The sequence below is a fragment of the Rhinopithecus bieti genome, unplaced genomic scaffold (genome assembly GCF_001698545.2).
Source record: "Rhinopithecus bieti isolate Rb0 unplaced genomic scaffold, ASM169854v2 scaffold_13348, whole genome shotgun sequence".
In the NCBI taxonomy this organism is placed as follows: domain Eukaryota; kingdom Metazoa; phylum Chordata; class Mammalia; order Primates; family Cercopithecidae; genus Rhinopithecus; species Rhinopithecus bieti.
This window is the reverse complement of record NW_016808764.1, coordinates 6,225,251-6,245,690: the sequence shown is the minus strand read 5'-3', so window position 1 is coordinate 6,245,690 and position 20,440 is coordinate 6,225,251. Positions and strand designations below refer to the sequence as shown.

General features: G+C 42.0%; 1 protein-coding gene across 2 annotated transcripts in view; it reads right to left on the bottom strand.

Moving 5' to 3' along the window:
* Positions 1-297: 297 nt before the first annotated feature.
* The window catches only part of DCTN5 (dynactin subunit 5), a 29,430-nt gene continuing 9,287 nt past the window's right edge, over positions 298-20,440 (bottom strand). Inside the window, exons 3-7 of one of the 2 annotated variants that reach the window (XR_001888208.1) lie at positions 11,215-11,333; positions 8,599-8,710; positions 4,118-4,220; positions 2,283-2,809; positions 310-717 (exon numbers count right to left, since the gene is read on the bottom strand). Coding sequence is in view for 1 of the 2 variants with exons in the window: in XM_017887163.1 (XP_017742652.1) it covers positions 2,712-2,809; positions 4,118-4,220; positions 8,599-8,710; positions 11,215-11,333 (432 nt within the window). In the remaining variant the exon portion in view is untranslated. Of the gene's footprint in view, positions 2,810-4,117; positions 4,221-8,598; positions 8,711-11,214; positions 11,334-20,440 lie in introns of both variants that reach the window. The other variant, XM_017887163.1, reaches the window with a different exon arrangement.

Genomic DNA, 20,440 nt, shown 5'->3' with positions numbered 1-20,440 from the left:
GAGACTTATCTGGAGCTGGAGTAAGGTCTGAGGCATGCTGGCGGGGTATGTGAGGGTGGGGGGTGAGGGTGGTCGCATCCAGGCAATCATTCTATTAAGGATATGCTAGATGACCCACAGACTCAGGCCTGACTCCTCAGGAGCTCACAGCTAGTGGGGGTTCAGACAAGAACACAGGTACATAACTAACTCTATTGATAAGGGCCCCTCGGTAAGGTGCTATGGGGATCACAAGGAAGCAGTTCCATGGCCCAGTCAGCTCATCTGGAGGAAAAAAATAAAATAAAAAGGAAGCAGTTCCAGACAGAAGACCATCTCCAAATGGTTCTTTATTGAACACCCACTTTGGCTAGGCAGTATTCTCCCCCTGCCCTCTAATCCAGGCTCAGTGGAGTATCCTCAGAAGGCACCTCCCAAGACCAGGAGTAATGAGAGACTGGGCAGAGGGTTAAGGGACAGCAGGGAGAGGGAGGAAAATGAAGACACCAGGGAAAGAGGAGAGGCCTGAACTGGACAGCTGATGCTTTTTCCTGCCCAGCACCCATTCATCCCTTCTTCAGGTAATATCATCTGCCACAACCACCAACACCAACTCTCAGTCTCTGTGGGTACATGCCAGGCCTGTCCATTCGGTGTATTCCATCTTCCTGGCTACAATGATGACTTGAGGCTGGATACCTTCCTCGTCTGGACCAATGAGAACCAAATCCAGCAGTTCTGTCAGCAAAGGGGAGCTCTTTTTATCAAAAACTGGTGCTGTGGGGCCACACTGTGAAGCCCGAGAATAAAGCCAACTGAAATGAAAGCAGAGCTGAGAGCCAAAGAGACAGATCCCAGTTTGGAGTCCTGGGATGCAGCCTGAAGCCCAATCTAGCCCATCTTTTTCAGCTATATGAGCCATAAATTCCCTCTGCCCCAAGTGAACTGGAAAGATTCCCAACCAAGGTCCTTCCCATCTGGCTGTTCTGGAAGTATTCTGAGGATAAGGAGATTTTCTTCTCTAGGGTTATAAAAGTAATTATGTGGTGACAGGCTGTTCCTAGGTCCCTGGGGTGAGAGCCACCATGGAGACAGAGTGCAGCTCGCCTTTCCTAGGATATACACTCACTACTGTCAACACATCTTCGAATACATCAGCACATAATTATAAACTCCTATTGTTTGTAGTAGCTATTGTTTTCGTCTTCCCACCATTTTGTTTTGGATGAAGAAAAGGTCATGACCCAGACTGGATTAATCATGTGGCCAAACACGCATGGCCATAGTAACTGACCCAAGAGGACATGGAACTCACAACAAACCATTGAGAACTTTGGGAGTTTGCAAATTAGAACTGGAAGGGAAGAAACCTTTCATTCAGGGCCCCAAGCTGGGAGGATGCAGGTCTGGAGCTGTCAGCTGTCATGGCCCTAAATGCACGGAGAAGCTATTTATTTTGGCAGTTTTAATGTATAAGCATTTTAAAAACGACAAACTAGAAAGGAGTTCTAGATGGGACTAGTGGCAATGATTACATACAGCTGTTCTGTTTTGCAACCCCCCCACAACTGGATATTAAGTCAGGATAGCTCTTGCTAAATTCTAACCTTCAAGGCTGAACTGTTCTGCCCTATTCACTTACGGATCAGAGCATTAAGCAAGGACAACCTGCTTAGCCCCTAACTTCTAAATCTTCTTTCTAAGCTAAGAGGTCAGAGCAGAACCAGGAAAGATTGTGCTATCTGGTCAGAAGGAGATGGTAAGAACAGCCCTAGCAACTTCATTTACTCCTGGGGCTCTGTGCCCACAAACTGATTTTACGAGCCCTTCATGTATATATGCGAATGGACTCTGAGTACAGACATTTTGGTGTGAATTGTGGAGTTTATGGCAAATACAGGGTAGGTTGAATGGTTCTAGGCCAGGGAGCAAGAGTTCACAAATGCGGTGTCTTCAATGAAATAAGGTAAGTACCTTGAGGCAAGGAGTAACTGCCTGACTAATGCATCCACATGAGAGACTCAAATCTAACACTTGGCAAAATTACAATCTGGGATGCTGAGGTCCCCACTTTTAGTGAAAGCCAAAGGCCCCAGGTCAAAATGCTAAAAAGTCTTTTACTAACTACCCTAGGACAGCTAAGGTCATTTTGGGACAGAAAGAAACACTAATCACCCCTCCCCTCAAGTTTTAAGAGCCAACAGGAATCTGGGCTCTGAAAAGTCACAAACACCTTTCCCAGGATTATGAACAATTGCCAACAACTGGCCAAATGTGTTAGCAGCAGAAAAGCTGGGCATTACCTGTGTGAGAGGCTCTCAGCATGGGTAGTGTATGGCCATGAGCAGCACACCAGCTACATAGCCTCCACACCGGAAGGGTGCTGCTGCTCTGCAGGTCCGTTTCAGGCAGGATCCAGCCATCCACAGGACCAAGGGGCTGGAGCGTTGGGAACAGATGATTCTGTGTTCCACAGACAATGGTACAAAGTGACTGTTCACAGATAAGGTGTAAGCACAGCATTTGAAGACAACTCCTCCAGATGGTCTGTCTGTTAGTAAATTCTTAAGAGCTTAGAGCCTTGAGGATTGAGAAATTCTAAAGAAATTTTTTAAAAGGAGGAGGGTGGTAGATGTCAAAGACAAGAGAGTTTTTTCTAGGTGCTGACTGGCTCACTTTGTCCTCAGGTTCATCTTAGAGCTCAAGCAGATTCAAGACATGAGGCAGAGATGCTAGACTTGTGTCAGGGGCAAAAACTTCTGGTAGTAGCTCTTGGTGACGTCAATCATCAGCTCCTGAGTGCACTCCGGGAGCTCCCCTGAGAAGAGTCCTGGGGAAAGAAAGACCCAGCTCTAAGAAGCTTAAAGAAGTTACAAGAGATTAAGATACTTCTCTGGCAATATCCCTCTCACTTCAATCAGACGCATGTCTGACAATCACTTAAACAGTTGCTGGGGCTGTTCTGGTCCAGCGCTTGCTAAGAACAGCTAAACTTTTTCACAGCAGGACCCCAATATGGAGAAATTACTAAACAAAAGTCTTTCCTTCCTCCTCTGCAAAAGCAGAGATGCATGACACGGTAGAATGGCCAAATGCCTCCCCAAAGAATCTGAATGATGATTCTGTTCATCTTAGAAACCCAGATTCAATGATCTGAGAGATGAGATTTATTTTTTAATTGGAAAAACAATTAAACCACCCAGTGGTAGGTATCATATACTGTCAAATCTCTCTGTTCATATCATTTTCCATCTGTGAATTTATGACATGCTTCTGTATATGCTACATGATTTCAGCTGTGTAAAACAACATGGAGAAGAAGATACTGTCTTGGGGTAGGGCTAAGGCAATGTGAGGTTTTCTTCTTCCTTCTGATTTTCAGTGTTTTCCAAGTTTTCTGAGAGAAGTATGTATCACTTTCGTTTCCTCACGTTTTATAATTTGGAACTCCAGCCTCCTGATGGGCTTTACTTGTGAGTATTCTATCAGCCAAGGTCTGGAGATAATGTATTAATATTTGCCCCTCTCAGGTATCCCCAGGGTATTGCTGGTCTTAGATCATGCTTTATACTAACTTTTCAGTCTGGGAATTCCTGGGCCCTGTGGAATGTATACATTAAACTCATGACCAATGTGAGGGTAAGCCCAGCATTAAAATTCTCTAGACAGACTTTTTTTACTCAGAGCCCAGGCCAGGCAAGAAATGCTTTCCTGTACATTCCCTATATTGGCAGCAGATTTGTTTTACATCGACTTTTCCTTGAGAGGGAATCCTTTAAGAGTTATCTGAGGATCTCTCTGTCATGTGTGGATCCAAGGCTTTATTTCCATCCCGACATGAGTATCACCCCTGAAACCACTTTGTGATGAAGACAGCATTAACCCGTGCAATCTCACAGCTTGGGCTGAGTTTCCTCTTTGTGTTTGGCCCTTCATAATTTCCTTATTTTCTGGTGAACCTAATTATGCATTTAAACAGTTTAAATGTTAGGTAGCATTTCCAGGTACTTTGTACAGGTGAATTTCTAAGTTAGCTCTATCAACATATTGCCAGAGATAGGAATTGTATGCATTACTCTTGTGATAGAAAATATAATTGAGTTTTAGGAAGTTAAAATAAATCAACACGCAAGGTTACCTGGGCAGCCTGAGAAGACAGTGAATGGTGGGACCACAGTTTCTGGAGGTAATACCGTGTTGTCAAGAATTTTGCAGCAGTCTTTCAACACACATCGGCGCCCCTGAAATTAAAATCTTGTTAATAGGAAATGGATCAGGAAATGGGAGTAAAAGTTGTCTAGTCTACTGTGTGAAAGGCTTTCTATTTTCCCCATTCATGATATCATGTAATAGCCAGGGACAGTGACAAGAAGCTTGGTTGCAATTTCCTGCTTCAGGTGGTACCTGACGAGGAGGAGGCAGCAAGGTTGTGACAGTGTGTGTTTGTGTACATTTGCGGGGGAAGGCTGTATGCTAGAGACAGGACAAAATGTCTCAGGCATTACAGACTGAATTTCAGTCTTCCGTGAGCTCTGTTGAATTTTCCCTTTGATTTAGTGGACATTTGTGCTTTTGCTTGTCCAGCATCCATTCCCCTTTCTTCTGGTAACAGAACCTGTCTTTTCCTTGGTAACCCTCCCATCCCTATCTCATCCATGTGCTTCACCCCACAGCCCACACACCAAACCCCAAGCCTGGACACAATAACAGGTATTGGGGATCAGCATATGACCCCAATTAGTCTGATGGACCCCAACCTCAGGGTTTTTGCTGAGACTGCTGGGGAAAGCAGCACTTCCCACTGGGGTTTCCAGAGGACAGGCTGGAAGACTGGAATAGGCATCTTATTTCCATGAAGGAAGAACCTGTCTGAGAGTGAACCTCCCAGAGGAAAGCAGCACAGAGATGGAGACTAATTCTTACAACATGGGCTGAAGCCCTGGAGCCATTTGGCCATGACATTAGGATCTACTCCTGTAGTCTTAGTTTATATTCACCACCCATTCCACTCTGCACCCACCAGCTTAAGGTTGGTTGGTTGGTTTGCTCCTTTGTCGATTCAAACTGGAAAAATCCTGACAAATTCATTTGGATATGAAACTATTAGTTCACTTGTTCTCCCACAGGTGAGTGATAGTCATGTGTCTGTTTGAACCTCATCCCGGACTTTAACCACTGTCACCACTTTTCAATTCTGCCATGATACACTGCATTTAGAAAGCAAGAAATAAGGTCTGAGAGACTCATCTGTTTCATGGGCTAAGGGAAAAGCAGGGCTTCTGTGTACAGTTTACAGCTGTACCTCAGACTCCTTGCTGAGGAAATGAAAGTTTTGGTCATTTTTGACTGCATTTACATCAGGACCTGTTAGTTCACTGGTATCCTGGCTAGACAATCAGAAAATATACCTGACTGAGAGTGTGGAAATCTTTACAAATACCAGGACAATGCTAACCAGTCCAGATCTCAGATTTTAGCAAAGAACATGAAGAAGACACTTTGATTTGGTTGTGTTTAAATTTTTCCCCACTATTAAACACTTAAATCATATGTTTTTCTAGGAAAAGGTAGATTGCTAAATGAACTTCTTATGAAAGCATGTGAACTTCCCAAGTGGCTCTGAATTTCCCAAGTGGCTGATCTCTCTCCAGCTAGGTAGACAACAGCCCTGACAATACTTGATAACATCTTTAGCTCAAAAGCACATTATGACTATAGTTCTTCATTCTTCCTTGTAAAGTCCTCTTCCATGGGTTACCTGCTAGTGGCAATTTCAAAAATATGGCAACTAACTATCTTCCCTGGTGACCTCAAATTAACATAAACCCATAGAATTCCTGTCATGACTAAGCTCCTACTAACTCAGATTAAGTTCATGAGGCACTGAGTAAAAGGACACCCAACGGGCTACCTGAGGCATGATATGGTCCCATGGAGGGATTCACACACAAAGGGCCCTGGAAAAGAAGACTAGTTGATGGGATATTTTCACTGTGTATACCAGCCACCATGCAGCCTGAACGCACCTGCTCTGTCCACTGGTTGGCCATTTTGCCCACTTAAGAGAAATAGTGCTTAACTGGGTTTCAGAAGCTGTCTGGGTAGACTGATCAATCAAATTAAACATTTAAAATGTAGGTATTTCTTAGGCATGAATGTACTGGCAATAGCTGAGGAGGTAAAAGCTGAAACCACTTTTTTTTGGGGGTGGGGGTGGGGGGATGGAGTCTCACTCTGTTGCCCAGGCTGGAGTGTAGTGGCATGATCTCGGCTCACTGCAACCTCCGCCTCCTGGGTTCAAACAATTCTCCTGTCTCAGCCTCCCAAGTAGCTGGGATTACAGGCGCCCGCCACCACGCCCAGTTAATTTTTTTGTATTTTTAGTAGAGACAGGGTTTCACCATGTTGGCCAGGCTGGTCTTGAACTCCTGGCCTTAAGTGATCCTCCTGCCTCGGCCTCCCCAAGTGCTGGAATTACAGGCATGAGCCACTGCGCCTGGCCTGAAAGTACTTCTTTATTCTTCCCTAGAGAGTTTTCCAAGGAGTTAACAACTGCAGCCGTGCTGCTAATACTACAGCTACCTATATATCCTGTGCAAGAAAGTTAGCATCTTGGAGCCTTGGTTTCCTCATCTGTGAAACAGAATGGAAAACCAATCTGCAGGGCGGTTGTCAAGAAGAGAGAGTAAATGTAAAACTCATAGTACAGCAACAGTGCCTATAAATATTGCTTGTTAAGCTTTTCCTTCAGGCATCTGGGCAATTCTGATGAACACCTACATCTTCACATATCCAAACGGAAGTTAAGACTACCACATGGGATGTTACAGGAAGGATCTATGTGTCATGGGGACGGCTGGACTAAAAGAGTTACTTCCAGTGCTGAGGTTCTAGAATTCTAAAAGAATCTCTCCTGAGATTGAGTATTTGTCAAGGCTCAGCAAGTACTGCCAATATGGAACAATGACTATATCATGAAGTGATATATTAAAAGTGGCATAAAACAAGAGCACCTGACAACAGGATTAGAATTTCTTAAGCACTGGGAATAGAACTTGGATTTAACCTTTCAGACATTTCGCTCTGAGGATAAATGACAGGGTTATACGACTAGGCTACTGTGGTAATATCTTCACTTTGCTAAGGAAAATATCAGAAAACCCCAGCTGGAAGGCTAGTTTTTGCCAAGCAATTAGGGTGAGGGGAGAGGATGAACTTTACTAACTTTCCCCTTGTCCCAAAGACTTTCTGTTCACCTTTGCTGTACCCTCATAGTTCCTGGAATGTGAACTGTTTGGTTTCTGCAAGTTTTTTGATATTTCAGGGTCTGAGTCTTATCCAGGGCAGACAGCTGGCTCCATATTAACGGGAATGGTCATTAAAGAAACAGAGTCTTGGCTTTTCCTAGAATCTAGTCTAGAGTACAAATCTAAAATGCAGAAAACATTTTCCCTAAACATGCTTCTCATAAATCCCATCTGAAATCAAGCTCATCATCTAAGAAATCACAGGAAATCCAACTTTGTCAAGCCTTGGTTGGGTTAAATCAACCTATTCCTAGGCTCCAGTGAACCAGGGTCCCACAGATTGTGCTGAGCAAGGGGCCCGCTTGCACCCTGAATTACACGTAAATGCCCTTTGATGACTTGAACCCTTCCTTATGCATGTGAATCCCTTTCCTGAAATGCTTGTCCTCTCCCAATTTCAACTCACCCTTCAGATTTCCTTACTCCCACTAGACTGTAAGCTCCATGGAAGTAAGGCAACAAGTAGGCCATATAGCAGCAGAGCTAATAATCATATTGCCTGGGTTTAAATCCCAGGTTTACTGCCCTATCAAATCCCTTAACTTTTGTTTTTTTTAAAAATGAAAGAATCTTGCTTTGTTGCCCAGGCTGGTCTTGAACTCCTGGGCTCAAGGGATCCTCCTGCCTTGGCCTCCCAAAGTGCTGGGATTACAGACGACAGTCATCACACCTGGCCCCAAATCCCTTAATATTTAAGATCCTCAGTCTTCTCATCTGCAAATAGGGGTAACACCTAACACCTTTGAATGGTTGTGAGGATTAAATGAAATCATCCAAGGAAAGAGTTTAACATTATATAGAGGAGGCTTGATAAACGCTTGCCAGTATTAATGTCTAGAAAATATTCCAAATCTTTTTATTTATTTATTATTTTTAAGACAGTGTCTCGCTTTGTTGCCCAGACTGGAAAGCAGTGGTGCAATCTTGGCTCTTTGCAACCTCCGCCTCCTGGGTTCAAGTGATTTTCCTGCCTCAGCCTCCCGAGTAGCTGGGACTACAGGCATGCACCACCATACCCAGCTAATTTTTGTATTTTTGTAGAGACAGGGTTTTGCCATGTTGGCCACACTGGTCTCAAACTCGTGACCTCAAGTGATCCACCCACCTCAACCTCCCAAAAAGTTGGAATTACAGGTATAAGCCACCACACCCGGCCAAAAAAAGTTCTGTATCTGTCAAGAAAAATCCAACTATGGGAAGACTGGAAACCACTGCTACCCTGCTTGGTCACAGAAACAGGGTCCCACTGATGGGAGGGATAGGAGCTGGAGGGAAAGTGAGGCTGCTTTGCCAGCCAAGTCATCATACTCACAATCACACAGTTCTTCCCAACATGAACGTAGGAACCAATCTGAGCTGCGTTGACCACACAATCTTCCTCAATAAAGACATGGTCCCCAATATGTAAAGGAAAGAATGCAACACTAGAAGAGGAAAAAAAGATGAACAAAGAAAGGTCAAGATGATGTACTTTGGGTCAAGGTTTATAGAACTACAGATCATAATTTGAACTTTATCATCTTAGCAAGACTGTCCCCAGCAAGGAAAGAAACCTCAGGCTAGAAAAATTATACAATATTGAAGAAAATGAACGTGATTACTAGTTCAAAATTGCAATAATACACCAAAGAAATATGCAAGGAAAAACCAAGGCAGGAGGGGCAAGATCTTCAAAGCTAAAAAAGCAGGTACCAAATAAAAATCAATGAATGTTTGTTCATTCCCACTTCCTTTGAAAATGCTCACAGATCACATTTTTACTAACCTGCCCTATAATGTGCCAGGGGATTGACATTAGGCTCATGAGTTATAATTTCCACATTCAGCATTCTAAAAATTTATTCATTCACAGATTTCAGTGAGTGCCTACTATGTGCCAGACTCAATGCTAGAAATCAGGGCTACAACAATGACAAAAGAGATAGAACCCTGTCCACGAACAGCTTACAATCAAGAAGAGATTAAATAGTAAGTAGTGACAACTATGATAATGGATACAGAAACACAACATCAAGTTATGAGCATATATAACAAGGAGACCTTACCTAGTCCATGGCTTTAGGAAAAACTTAATTGACTTTGAGTAGGAGTCAGCAGGCTTTCTCCAGATATCTGACATAATTCCCATCCCATTCTCTAGGGTTCCTCAAATGTCACTGACAGTGGTTCTGTGATCACATTTATATGTAATTTCTATACCTTGGGATGTAAAATATTTGGACTGGAATGAATATAAAGTGCTAGACGCTCACTAGCTCCTTCCAATTCTGTTCTATTCTGTTCAGAATATTTTTTCAGAGATGATACCTGTCCTCTATGAATCTATAATTTGTTTAAATCTTCCTTAACCATTACTATTTTTGGTCTGTACCTCTTGTGCAGCAATGCATTCCTTGATCTCATCAGTCTGTAGCAGTACTGACAGTTCTTTAATTTTTAAATTTAAGATTCCAAGTTTGATAGTATTATCTGATTCTGGTATGAAATGCAGGTAGAAAAAAATCCACACTCAGCTTCTATTCACATTTTGCTATTTACACTTTCATATTTCTGCATTTCTCACATGTACTATTCCTACTTACACATCCCTTCATTCAGCAATAAACCCCTTGTTCACTCCTGGTGCTTTTCCTGTGCCATATCCAACCCAATAATGCTGTTAATCAACATCTCTAGTAGTGTTTCAGTCACACCGTATAAAACCATAAAAGGGTACCAGGAGGGTTTTCTGGTTTCCCCCTAATAGCCTTCAAAGCCAATCATGTGAATTTTTTATAATGATTCCCTGATCCTGTTCTTGTATGTCATGGAGAGCCTAGAATCCAATATCATTACTGGACATGTGAGATTATTTCTGCATGATATACTTCTAGGTATTATCATTAGTTTGAATTAATTGCTCCCTTCTTTGTTCCTTCCTAACCATGGTCATACCTTTGTGACAGGTGTATCACATCATAATCATATAGTAGCTGTCACATGTCACTATCTGATTATGTTAATTGTTTCTACAACTAGACTTTGGGAACTATGAGGTAGGAATCTTATTTTATCTGTCTTTATATATTCTCAGCTTACAACCCAGCTGCGGGCATGAGGAAGGTACTCAATAAATGCTTGCTGACTTATTGGATGAAATGCAGATGGGTGCCAGGAGGGCAACTAGCCAAGGAGGAGAGAGGTAAAGAGGCAAAGAGAATACTTTTAGCACCATATCAGCTATGGTGGTCAGTTTGCCTGCTCTGTCCATGGCCTTTCTCGGATAGTCTTTATTCCCACTGAAGGATCAGTGGACCTGCCTTGACTCTGCCCTTTGAGTCAAAGCTGTTCAGATCATGGATACTTAAGGTGAGCCAATCTGATTCTCTCTCTCAGGAGTTTGGAAATGACACATAAGGTCTCTAGTTGGTGTCTGCTGGAAGCCTAAATGGAGAAATGATATAAATTAGAATGTGAGTCAGCAAGGTAGTCTCCATGAACAAATGGGGCAGGTACCTGTGAGAGAGAAAAGGGAAGTAGAAATGCAGAGAGAAGGGCAGTATAGAAGAAAAAATACAATCTCAGATACAGAGAGGGATAGGTAGACAAAACAGTCTTGATTCCGGCTAGCTGTGCAATTCCAGGTTCTGGTCCCTTGTGAGGCCTGGCTTGCTCCTTTTCCTACTCTTAGGTTCCATTATATATGCCAGTCTGTTTGATCAGAAACCCTTTGCTTTTGCCAGTGTATAAGTGGATTCTGTTTGTGGCAACCAATCATCAACCAGACTGAAGACAACTACCAGCAGAGTTGTGTTCATTATGGTGAACTCTTACTCAGTGCTTCAAACAACAGGATGGACCTAGTCATTATACCACAACTCAACACATGGACCATACCACCAGTGGCAGCTTCTTGCCCAAGACTTGAACAAGTAATTAAATTACATACCCTTTGCTGAATTTCTTGAATGGTGGCCTTATGACACTACGACTTTTCACAACACAATGACGTCCAACTCTTACGTTTGCCAGATCCCCTCGGATAATACAGTCATTCATCACAATGGTCTGTAAGACAAAGCAAATTTTAAAAAATTAGCAACATAGTCTAAGACGTAACAAAAAAGAGTAGATAACGAGATACTGATTCTGAGTTATGTTACAATCCACTCTGACAGAATGTTACAAACGTTCTGCCAAAAGGAGTAACTTGTAAGGTAAAAAGAGAACTGCCCTCCTGACAGTGACTGCAGTTAGCGATGTTCCTAGTACATCATAAGCTTTGCCCTTAATCCCCCATGAATAGAACTCACTGAATGAGCACTTAGTGAGAACACCTAAAGCAGATCTGGCTTATGTGTCTCTTTAGATTTGCTCAGGTAGGTCCTTGTGCCCCCGAAGCCATGGCTGCTTACTTACCAAGAGTTCTGGCTGCTCTACCTTTGTCTTCTTTCTTAACAGTACTACCTCCAGCCCCATGCTTCAAGAGGTGGACCCACTGGAGTTCTGGTTCATCTCCCAACCTCTGAACTCAGATTCTAAGTGCTACACTGCAGCAGAGTTTAAGATGTGGCTTCCCCAGAAGTTACTAAGAGGGGCTGAGTAACACAACCTGTAAGTCTGGGAGGATTAATGCCTTATACTTGGTAAAGAGTAGGCACCCTCAAAATGTCTGCTGAATAAATGAATGGGGTTAAAAAGTGAATATGCTGGAGTTGTAACTGGAAAAAGTAAGCAAGGGACATGCAAGTAGATTATGAGGAATTATGTATGCTAAGCACGGAAGCTTAGGCATTTTTCCTAGAGGATATAAAGAGTCAACAAAATATTTTATTTCATTAAAAAATTTTTTCTGGCCAGGCGTGGTAGCTTACATTTGTAATCCCAACACTTTGGGAGGCTGAAACAGGCAGATCATTTGAGGTCAGGAGTTCGAGACCAGCCTGGCCAACATGGTGAAACGCCATCTCTACTAAAAATACAAAAATTAGCCAGGCATGGTGGCAGGTACTTGCAGTAATCCCAGCTACTCAGGAGGCTGAGGCAGGAGAATCGCTTGAACCTGGGAGGCAGGGGTTGCAGTGAGCCAAGATCACGCCATTGCACTCCAGCCTGGGCAAAAAGAGTGAGATTTTGCCTCAAAAAAATTTTTTTTTTAAGACACAGGGTCTCACTCTGTTGCCCAGGCTGCAGTGCAGTGGCACAATCATAGCTCACTGCAACCTTGAGCTCCTGGGCTCAAGGGATCCTCCTGCCTAAGCCTTCTGAGCAGCTGGGACTACAGGTGTGTGCCACCACATCCCACTAATTTTTAAATGTTTTGTAGAGATGGGAGTCTCGCTATGTTGCCCACACTGGTCTTGAACCCCTAGGCTCATGCAATCAATCCTCCAACTCTGGTCTCCCAAAGTGCTGGGATTGCAGGCATTAGACAATACACTTGGCCCCAATATTTTAAACAGAGGATTAACAAACATAAATTTCCATATTATTACTACTATTCTGGAAGCACCCTGGCATCTGCATGGGGGATACAGGTGAGAGACTTGAGGAAAACTGACCCTTTAGATGACTACAATGGATCAAGGTAAAATAGATAATTAGTCTTTTTTTTTTTTTTTGAGATGGAGTCTTGCTCTGTCACTCAGGCTGGAGTGCGGTGGCATGATCTTAGGTCACTGCAACCCCACCTCCCAGGTTCAAGCAATTCTCCTGACTCAGGCTCCCCAGTAGCTGGGATTACAGGCACCCGCCACCACACCTGGCTCATTTTTATATTTTTAGTACAGACAGGGTTTCACCATGTTGGCTAGGCTGGTCTTGAACTCCTGACCTCAAGTGATCCTCCCAAAGTGCTGGGATTATAGGCATGAGCCACTGCACCCAGCCTATAATGGATCTTATCTAAAACAATAACTGTACATATAGAAAGAAAAAATAAATAGTAAAAATATATAAATTAATAATAAAAGCAAATTAATCTGATTAAGCCTCTAGATTTAATGACCAATTTCAAGGAAGGAGGGAGATAAGGACCTTATTAGGCAACTCCATATAGACATAATCAGCCAAATTCAGCAGCTGGAGAATTCAACTGGACAGTGATCCAGTTTCTGCAACATATAAATGGCATGGAAAGAAAAAAAGGGTTGGGGAAAAAGAACTGTTACAGATTAAAAGAGACTTAAGAGACATATCAACCAAATACAATGTGTGCAGCATCATGTTTGGATTCTGCTTTGAACAAACCAACTGGAAAAAGATATCCTGAGATACTGGGAAGACTGAATATGGACTGAGGATCAGATGATATTAAGGAAGTACTGGAGTTTTTACAATATTAGCATGATAACAGTGATACTCTACTCATTTTTGTTTGTTTATGGAGACAGGGTCTTGCTCTGTCACCCAGGCTGGAGTACAGTGACCTGATTATAGCTCACTGTAACCTTGAACTCCTGGGCTCAAGAGATCCTTCTGTCTCAGCCTCCAAGTAGCTGGGACTACAGGTGTATGCCACCAGATCTGGCTAATTTTTCTTTTCATTTTTTGTAGAGACATAGTCTTGCTATGTTGCCCAGGCTGGTCGCAAATGCCTGGCCTCAAGTAATTCTCTCACTTCAGCCTCCCAAGTGCTAGGATTGCAACTGTGAGCCACCATGCCCCACCTCTACTGAATTTTTAAGTCCTTAAGAATTAGTAAGACACATTGAAGTATTTGTGGGTGAAATAATATGACATTTGCAATTTGTTTTAAAATACTCCAGCCAGGAACAGTGGCTCATGCCTGTAATTCTAGTACCTTGGGAGGCTGATGTAGGAGGACTGCTTGAGCACAAGAGGTCGAGACCAGCCTGGGCAACATGGCAAAACTCTATGTTTACAAAAAATATAAAAATTAGCCAGATGTGGTGGTGCATACCTGTAGTCCCAGCTACTCAGGAGTCTGAGGTGGGGGGGACTGTCTGAGCATGAGGAGGCTGAGGCTGCAGTGAGCTGAGATCACGCCACTGCACTCCCACCTGGGTGACAGAGTGAGACCCTATCTCCAAAAAAAAAAAAAAAAAAATTAAGCAGGGCATGGTGGCACGTGCCTATGGTCCCAGGTACACTGGAGGCTGAGGTGGGAGGATCACCAGGAATTCAAGGCTACAGTGAGCTATGACAGTGCCACTTGCTGCACTCCAGCCTGGGCAACAGAGTACAACTCTGTCTCAGAAAAAGAAAAAATAAATAAATAAGAATAAATAAAAAACTCTAGCCTTCCCTACCCCATCCTAGTCAAACTAGGACTGAGTTTAGGGTGAGTTTAGAGATGAAGCAAAACTGTCAGAATATTGCTAATTATGGAAGCTGGTAAATGACTTTATGGAAATTCATTATATCCACTCTACTTTGGTACATGTCTTAAAAGTTCCATAATGATAATGTTTAGCTATAAAAAGGAAAAAAATAATAATCTGCTACTATACGCAACAAGATGGATACATCTCAAAAACATTACACTGCGTGAAAAAAGCTTGACATAAAAGAGTATATGATTCTAACCCAGATATCCATTAATGGGTGAATGGATAAAGAAAATGTGGTATACATTGCTTCTTGGCCTTTTGGTGAAGATCAAGTGAAGAAAATGTAGTATATATACATAATGGAATATTATTCAGTCATAAAAAAGAATGAAATCCTGTCACTTGCAGCAACATGGATGAAACTGGAGGTTATTATATTAAATGAAATAAGCCAAGCACAGAAAGACAAATATCACATGTTCTCACTCATATGTGGGCACTAAAAAAGTAGATTTCAAGACAGAGTAGAATGGTGGTTACCAGAGGCCAAGAAGGGTAGCGGGAAGGAGGAGGGGTTGATTAATGGGTACAAATACACAGCTTGATAGACGAAATAAGAAATAAGACCTAGAATTTGATAGGTCAGTAGGGTGACAATAGTTTACAGTAATCTATTATGTATTTCAAAATAGCTAGAAGGAAATAATTTTTTTTAACTTTTAAGTTCAGGGGTACATATGCAGGTTTGTTAAATAGGTAAACTTCTGTCATGGAGGTTTGTTGTACATATTATTTCATCACCCAGGTATTAAGCCTAGTACCCATCAGTAATTTTTCCTGATCCTTTCCCTCCTGCACCCTCCCCACTCCCCGTTCCCATAGGCCCCAGTGTGTGTTGTTCCCCTCTGTATGTCCATGTGTTCTCATCATTCAGCCTCTAGTTCCACCCATATCCCTGCAAAAAACATGATCTCATTCTTTTTTATGGCTGCATTGTATTCCATGGTGTACGTACCACATTTTCTTTATCCAGTCTATCATTTATGAGCATTTAGGTTGATCCTATGTCTGCTATTGTGAACAGTGTTGCAATGAATATATATGTGTACATGTCTTTATAACAGAATGATTTATATTCCTTTGGGTATATAACCAGTAATGGGATTGCCGGGTCAAATGGTATTTCTGTCTTTAGGTCTCTGAGGAATCACCACACTGTCTTCCACAATGGTTACACTCCCACTAACAGTATGTAAACGTTCCTTTTTCTCCACAACCTTAGCAGCATCTGTTATTTTTTGACTTTTTAATAACAGCTATTCTGACTGGTGTGAGATAGTAACTTGTGGTTTTGATTTGCACTTCTCTAATAATCAGTGATATTGAGCTTTTTGTCATGATTGTTGTATGTCTGATTTTGAAAAGTGTCTGTTCATGTCCGTTGCCCACTTTTTAAATAGGGCTGTTTTCTACTTGTAAATTTGTTTAATTCCTTTAGATGCTAGATATTAGACCTTTGTCAGATGCAGTTTGCAAAAATTTTCTCCCATTCTGTAGGATGTCTGTTTACTCTGTTAATAGTTTCTTTTGCTGTGCAGAATCTCTTTAGTTTAATCAGATCTCATTTGTCAACTTTCACTTTGTTGCAATTGCTTTTGGCATCTTCATCATGAAATCTCTGCCTGTGCCTATGTCCTGAATGGTACTCATTAGGTTGTCTTCCAGGATTTTTACATTTAAGTCTTTAATCCATCTTGAGTTGATTTTTGTATATGGTGTAAGGAAGGGGTCCAGTTTCAATTTTCTCCATATGGCTAGACAGTTATCCAAGCACCATTTATTGAATAGGGAATCCTTTCCTCATTGCTTGTTTTTGGCAGGTTTGATGAAGACCAGATAGTTGTAGGTATGTGGTCTTATTTCTGGGTTCTCTATTCTGTTCCATTGTTCTATGTGTCTGTTCTTGTACCAGCAACACGCTGTTTTGGTTACCATAGCCCTGTAGTACAGTTTGAAGTCAGGTAGCGTGATGCTTGTTCTTTTTGATCAAGATTGCCTTGGAGACTCTAGAGGGAAATAATTTTATTGTTTCTAGCATAAATACAAATATTTAAGGTGATGAATATCCCAATTACACTGAGTTTTTATTTTTTTCATTTTTGGGGGACAGGGTCTCACTCTGCCGCCCAGGCTGGAGTACAGTGGTGCCATCATGGCTCACTGCAGCCTCGACCTCCCAGGCTCAAGTGATCCTCCCAGTTCAGCTTCCCAAGCAGCTGGGACCACAGGTGTACACCACCAAGCCCAGCTAATTTTTTTTATTTGTAGAGATGGGGGTCTCCCTATGTTGGCCAGGTTGGTTTTGAAATCCCGGGCTCAAGAGATCTTCCCACTATGGCCTCTGAAAGTGCTAGGATTACAGGTGTGGACCACCATGTCTGGCCAAAACTGATCGTATCTTTATAAATTTTATAAATGTATTATTATGTGCCCCCAAAATATGTACATCTATTATATATCCATAAAAAATTATTTTAAAAAAGGGCTTGTGATTCTAATTATATGAAACTTCAGAAAATGCGAAACTAATCTATATTAGTTTTATATTGGTGGTTGCCTGGGGCAAGGGTACAAGGGTAGAGGATTGACTGCAAAGGGGCACAAGGAAACTAGAGTAATAGAAATGTATTCTATATCTTGATTGTAGTAATGGTTGCACAGATGTACCCATCAGTCAAAACTTGTCAAATTGCACACTCCAAATGGATACATTTATTGCATGCAAATTATACCTCAATAAAGATGATCGGTTTTAGTTCCACAATAAAATGTTTAAAAAGAAAAGAAGGGCCGGGCGCGGTGGCTCAAGCCTGTAATCCCAGCACTTTGGGAGGCCGAGACGGGCGGATCACTAGATCAGGAGATCGAGACCATCCTGGCTAACACGGTGAAACCCCGTCTCCACACATGCACACGTATGTTTATTGCGGCACTATTCACAATAGCAAAGACTTGGAATCAACCCAAATGTCCATCTGTGACAGACTGGATTAAGAAAATGTGGCACATATACACCATGGAATACTATGCAGCCATAAAAAAGGATGAGTTTGCGTCCTTTGTAGGGACATGGATGCAGCTGGAAACCATCATTCTTAGCAAACTATCACAAGAACAGAAAACCAAACACCGCATGTTCTCACTCATAGGTGGGAACTGAACAATGAGATCACTTGGACTCGGGAAGGGGAACATCACACATCGGGGCCTATCATGGGGAAGGGGAAGGGGGGAGGGATTGCATTGGGAGTTATACCTGATATAAATGACGAACTGATGGGTGCTGACGAGTTGATGGGTGCAGCACACCAACATGGCACAAGTATACATATGTAACAAACCTGCACGTTATGCACATGTACCCTAGAACTTAAATTTAAAAAAAAAAAAAAAAAAAAAAAATCCCCAAAAAAAAAAAAAAAAAAAAAAAACCCGTCTCCCATAAAAAAATACAAAAAACTAGCCGGGTGAGGTGGCGGGTGCCTGTAGTCCCAGCTACTCGGGAGGCTGAGGCAGGAGAATGGCGTAAACCCAGGAGGCAGAGCTTGCAGTGAGCCGAGATCCGGCCACCGCACTCCAGCCTGGGCGACAGAGCCAGACTCCTTCTCAAAAAAAAAAAAAAAAAAAAAAGAAAAGAAAAGAAAAGAAGGAAGAGAATCTATATGACTTGGTGACTGTTTGGCTGTTGGGAGGTAAGACAAAGAGAATTTACAATAGGGTAAGCAATCATGAGGATTACCAATTAAATTTTGAAATATTGAATTTGAGATAGCTACAGGATGATAAATAGGCAGTTGTAAATAAACGTCTGAGGTCAAGGACAGAAGGTCAGGCTAGGGAGGTAGGTGGGGGAACTCCTGACATATAGCTGAATTTAGATTTATCACTAGCCTGAACACCTGACTCTGAAGGACACCAAAAAAGAAACAGACTCACACCTGGAAAAGCTTACTAAACTCAACTGCATACGTATAGTCTACAAAACTTGTACTCATAAAAAAGAACTTCCACATCTGCTGCTGATTATGAACATTACAGTTCTTTTGGTTTTCTTTTTTAGTTTTATTTTTTGAGATGGAGTCTTACTCTGTTGCTCAGGCTGGGGCACAGTGGTGTGATCTCACCTCACTGCAACCTCTGCCTCCCAGGTTCAAGTGATTCTCCTGCCTCAGCCTCCTGAGTAGCTGGGATTATAGGTACAAGCCACCACACTCGGCTAATTTTTGTATTTTTACTAGAGATGGGGTTTCACCATGTTGACCAGGCTGCTCTCAAACTCCTGACCTCAGGTGATCCGCCCGCCTTGGTCTCACAAATTGCTGGGATTACAGGCATGAGCCACCATGCCCAGCCACTTTGGTTTTCAAAAGATGTACTCCTCAAGCTTAAAGAGATTATCTATTTCTAGTATGAACTCCCTTCATCTAAGAGTCTTAATTTACTTCAATTATTGTTTTCAGTTTCATGTTTCCACCTACAATCAGAGAAAATGGTTTCCTTTTCTTTTGGAGGAAAACAGAATTCCAAGAGTTCTGGGTATTTGGTGATGGTGGTTGTTTTATTGTGTTTTAAATAAGTACAACAAGCTTAACGTGGAAATAAAGAACATCCACATAAGTCTGTTTGTCAGCCTAAACTATACACCAACTAAAGAAGCAAACACACGCAAAGGAAGTAAATGGTATCACAGGTGGTCAGAGAAATGTAGGAAGATGGACTCAAATCCTTTTCCTATTTCCTATTTCACAAGGAGTAGCGCTGAGGAAGAGAAGTCAGATTCAAAACAGAGGCAGTGGGGTGTTAAAATGAAAGAAGGTGGCTGCCCTTCAGAGAAGCAAATGAAAGGAGGTAGCTGCCCTTCACAGAAGCTAAGCAAAGAGTTAACTGAACTCAACAATGGGCAAGGCACAGGTAGCAAAGTGGAGATTGAAGGACTATACTTGCAAACCTGTATTGTTTGGCTCATGCGGCATTTTTATTATTTATTTATTTTAACTTTTTTTAGCTATCTCCTACAGGAAGGACATGTGGCATTTTAACAAATCATTTAAAATTAAACATTACTATTTGAATAGAACATCTTGCATTTTAAAAATTGAGATTTCCAGTTGCTTTTGAAAAAGAATCAGAAGCTCTGGAAAGCTGATTGTTGCCACATGGGCCTGTATTCCCACACAGTAACAACCAGCTTGGGCTTAGATTGGTCACATTCTCCAGTTCACCAGGCCCACCACTCCCTATTGTTCACACTCTTTCTATCCCTGCAGGCACTGTGACATCTGATTTATGGGCTCAGGAAAACAGAAATGACAAAGTTCTGAAAGAGAAGGGTTAGAAATATAAATGGACTGTTCATAATAGCAAAAAACTAGAAACAAAATAACTTTCTACAAACAGGAGGGTGGATAAGTGGAATTGTACACAGCAGTGAAAATGCACAGACTGGCCAGGCACAGTGGCTCACGCCCATAATCCCAGCACTTTAGGAGGCCGAGGTGGGCAATCACCTGAGGTCAGGAGTTTGAGACCATCCTGGCCAACATGGTGAAACCCTGTCTCTACTAAAAATACAAAAAGAAAAAAAAGAAAAAAAAATTAGCTGGATGTGCTGTCAGCCACCTGTAATCCCAGCTACCCAGGAGGCTGAGGCAGGAGAATCGCTTGAACTTGGGAGGTGGAGGTTGCAATGAGTCAAGATCGCGCCATTGCACTCCAACCTGGGCAATAAGAGCAAAACTACATCTAAAAAAAAAAAAAAAAAAAAGAAAAAAAAAAAAAAAGAAAAGAAAAGAAAGAAAAGGCACAGACCACAATGAAACTTAG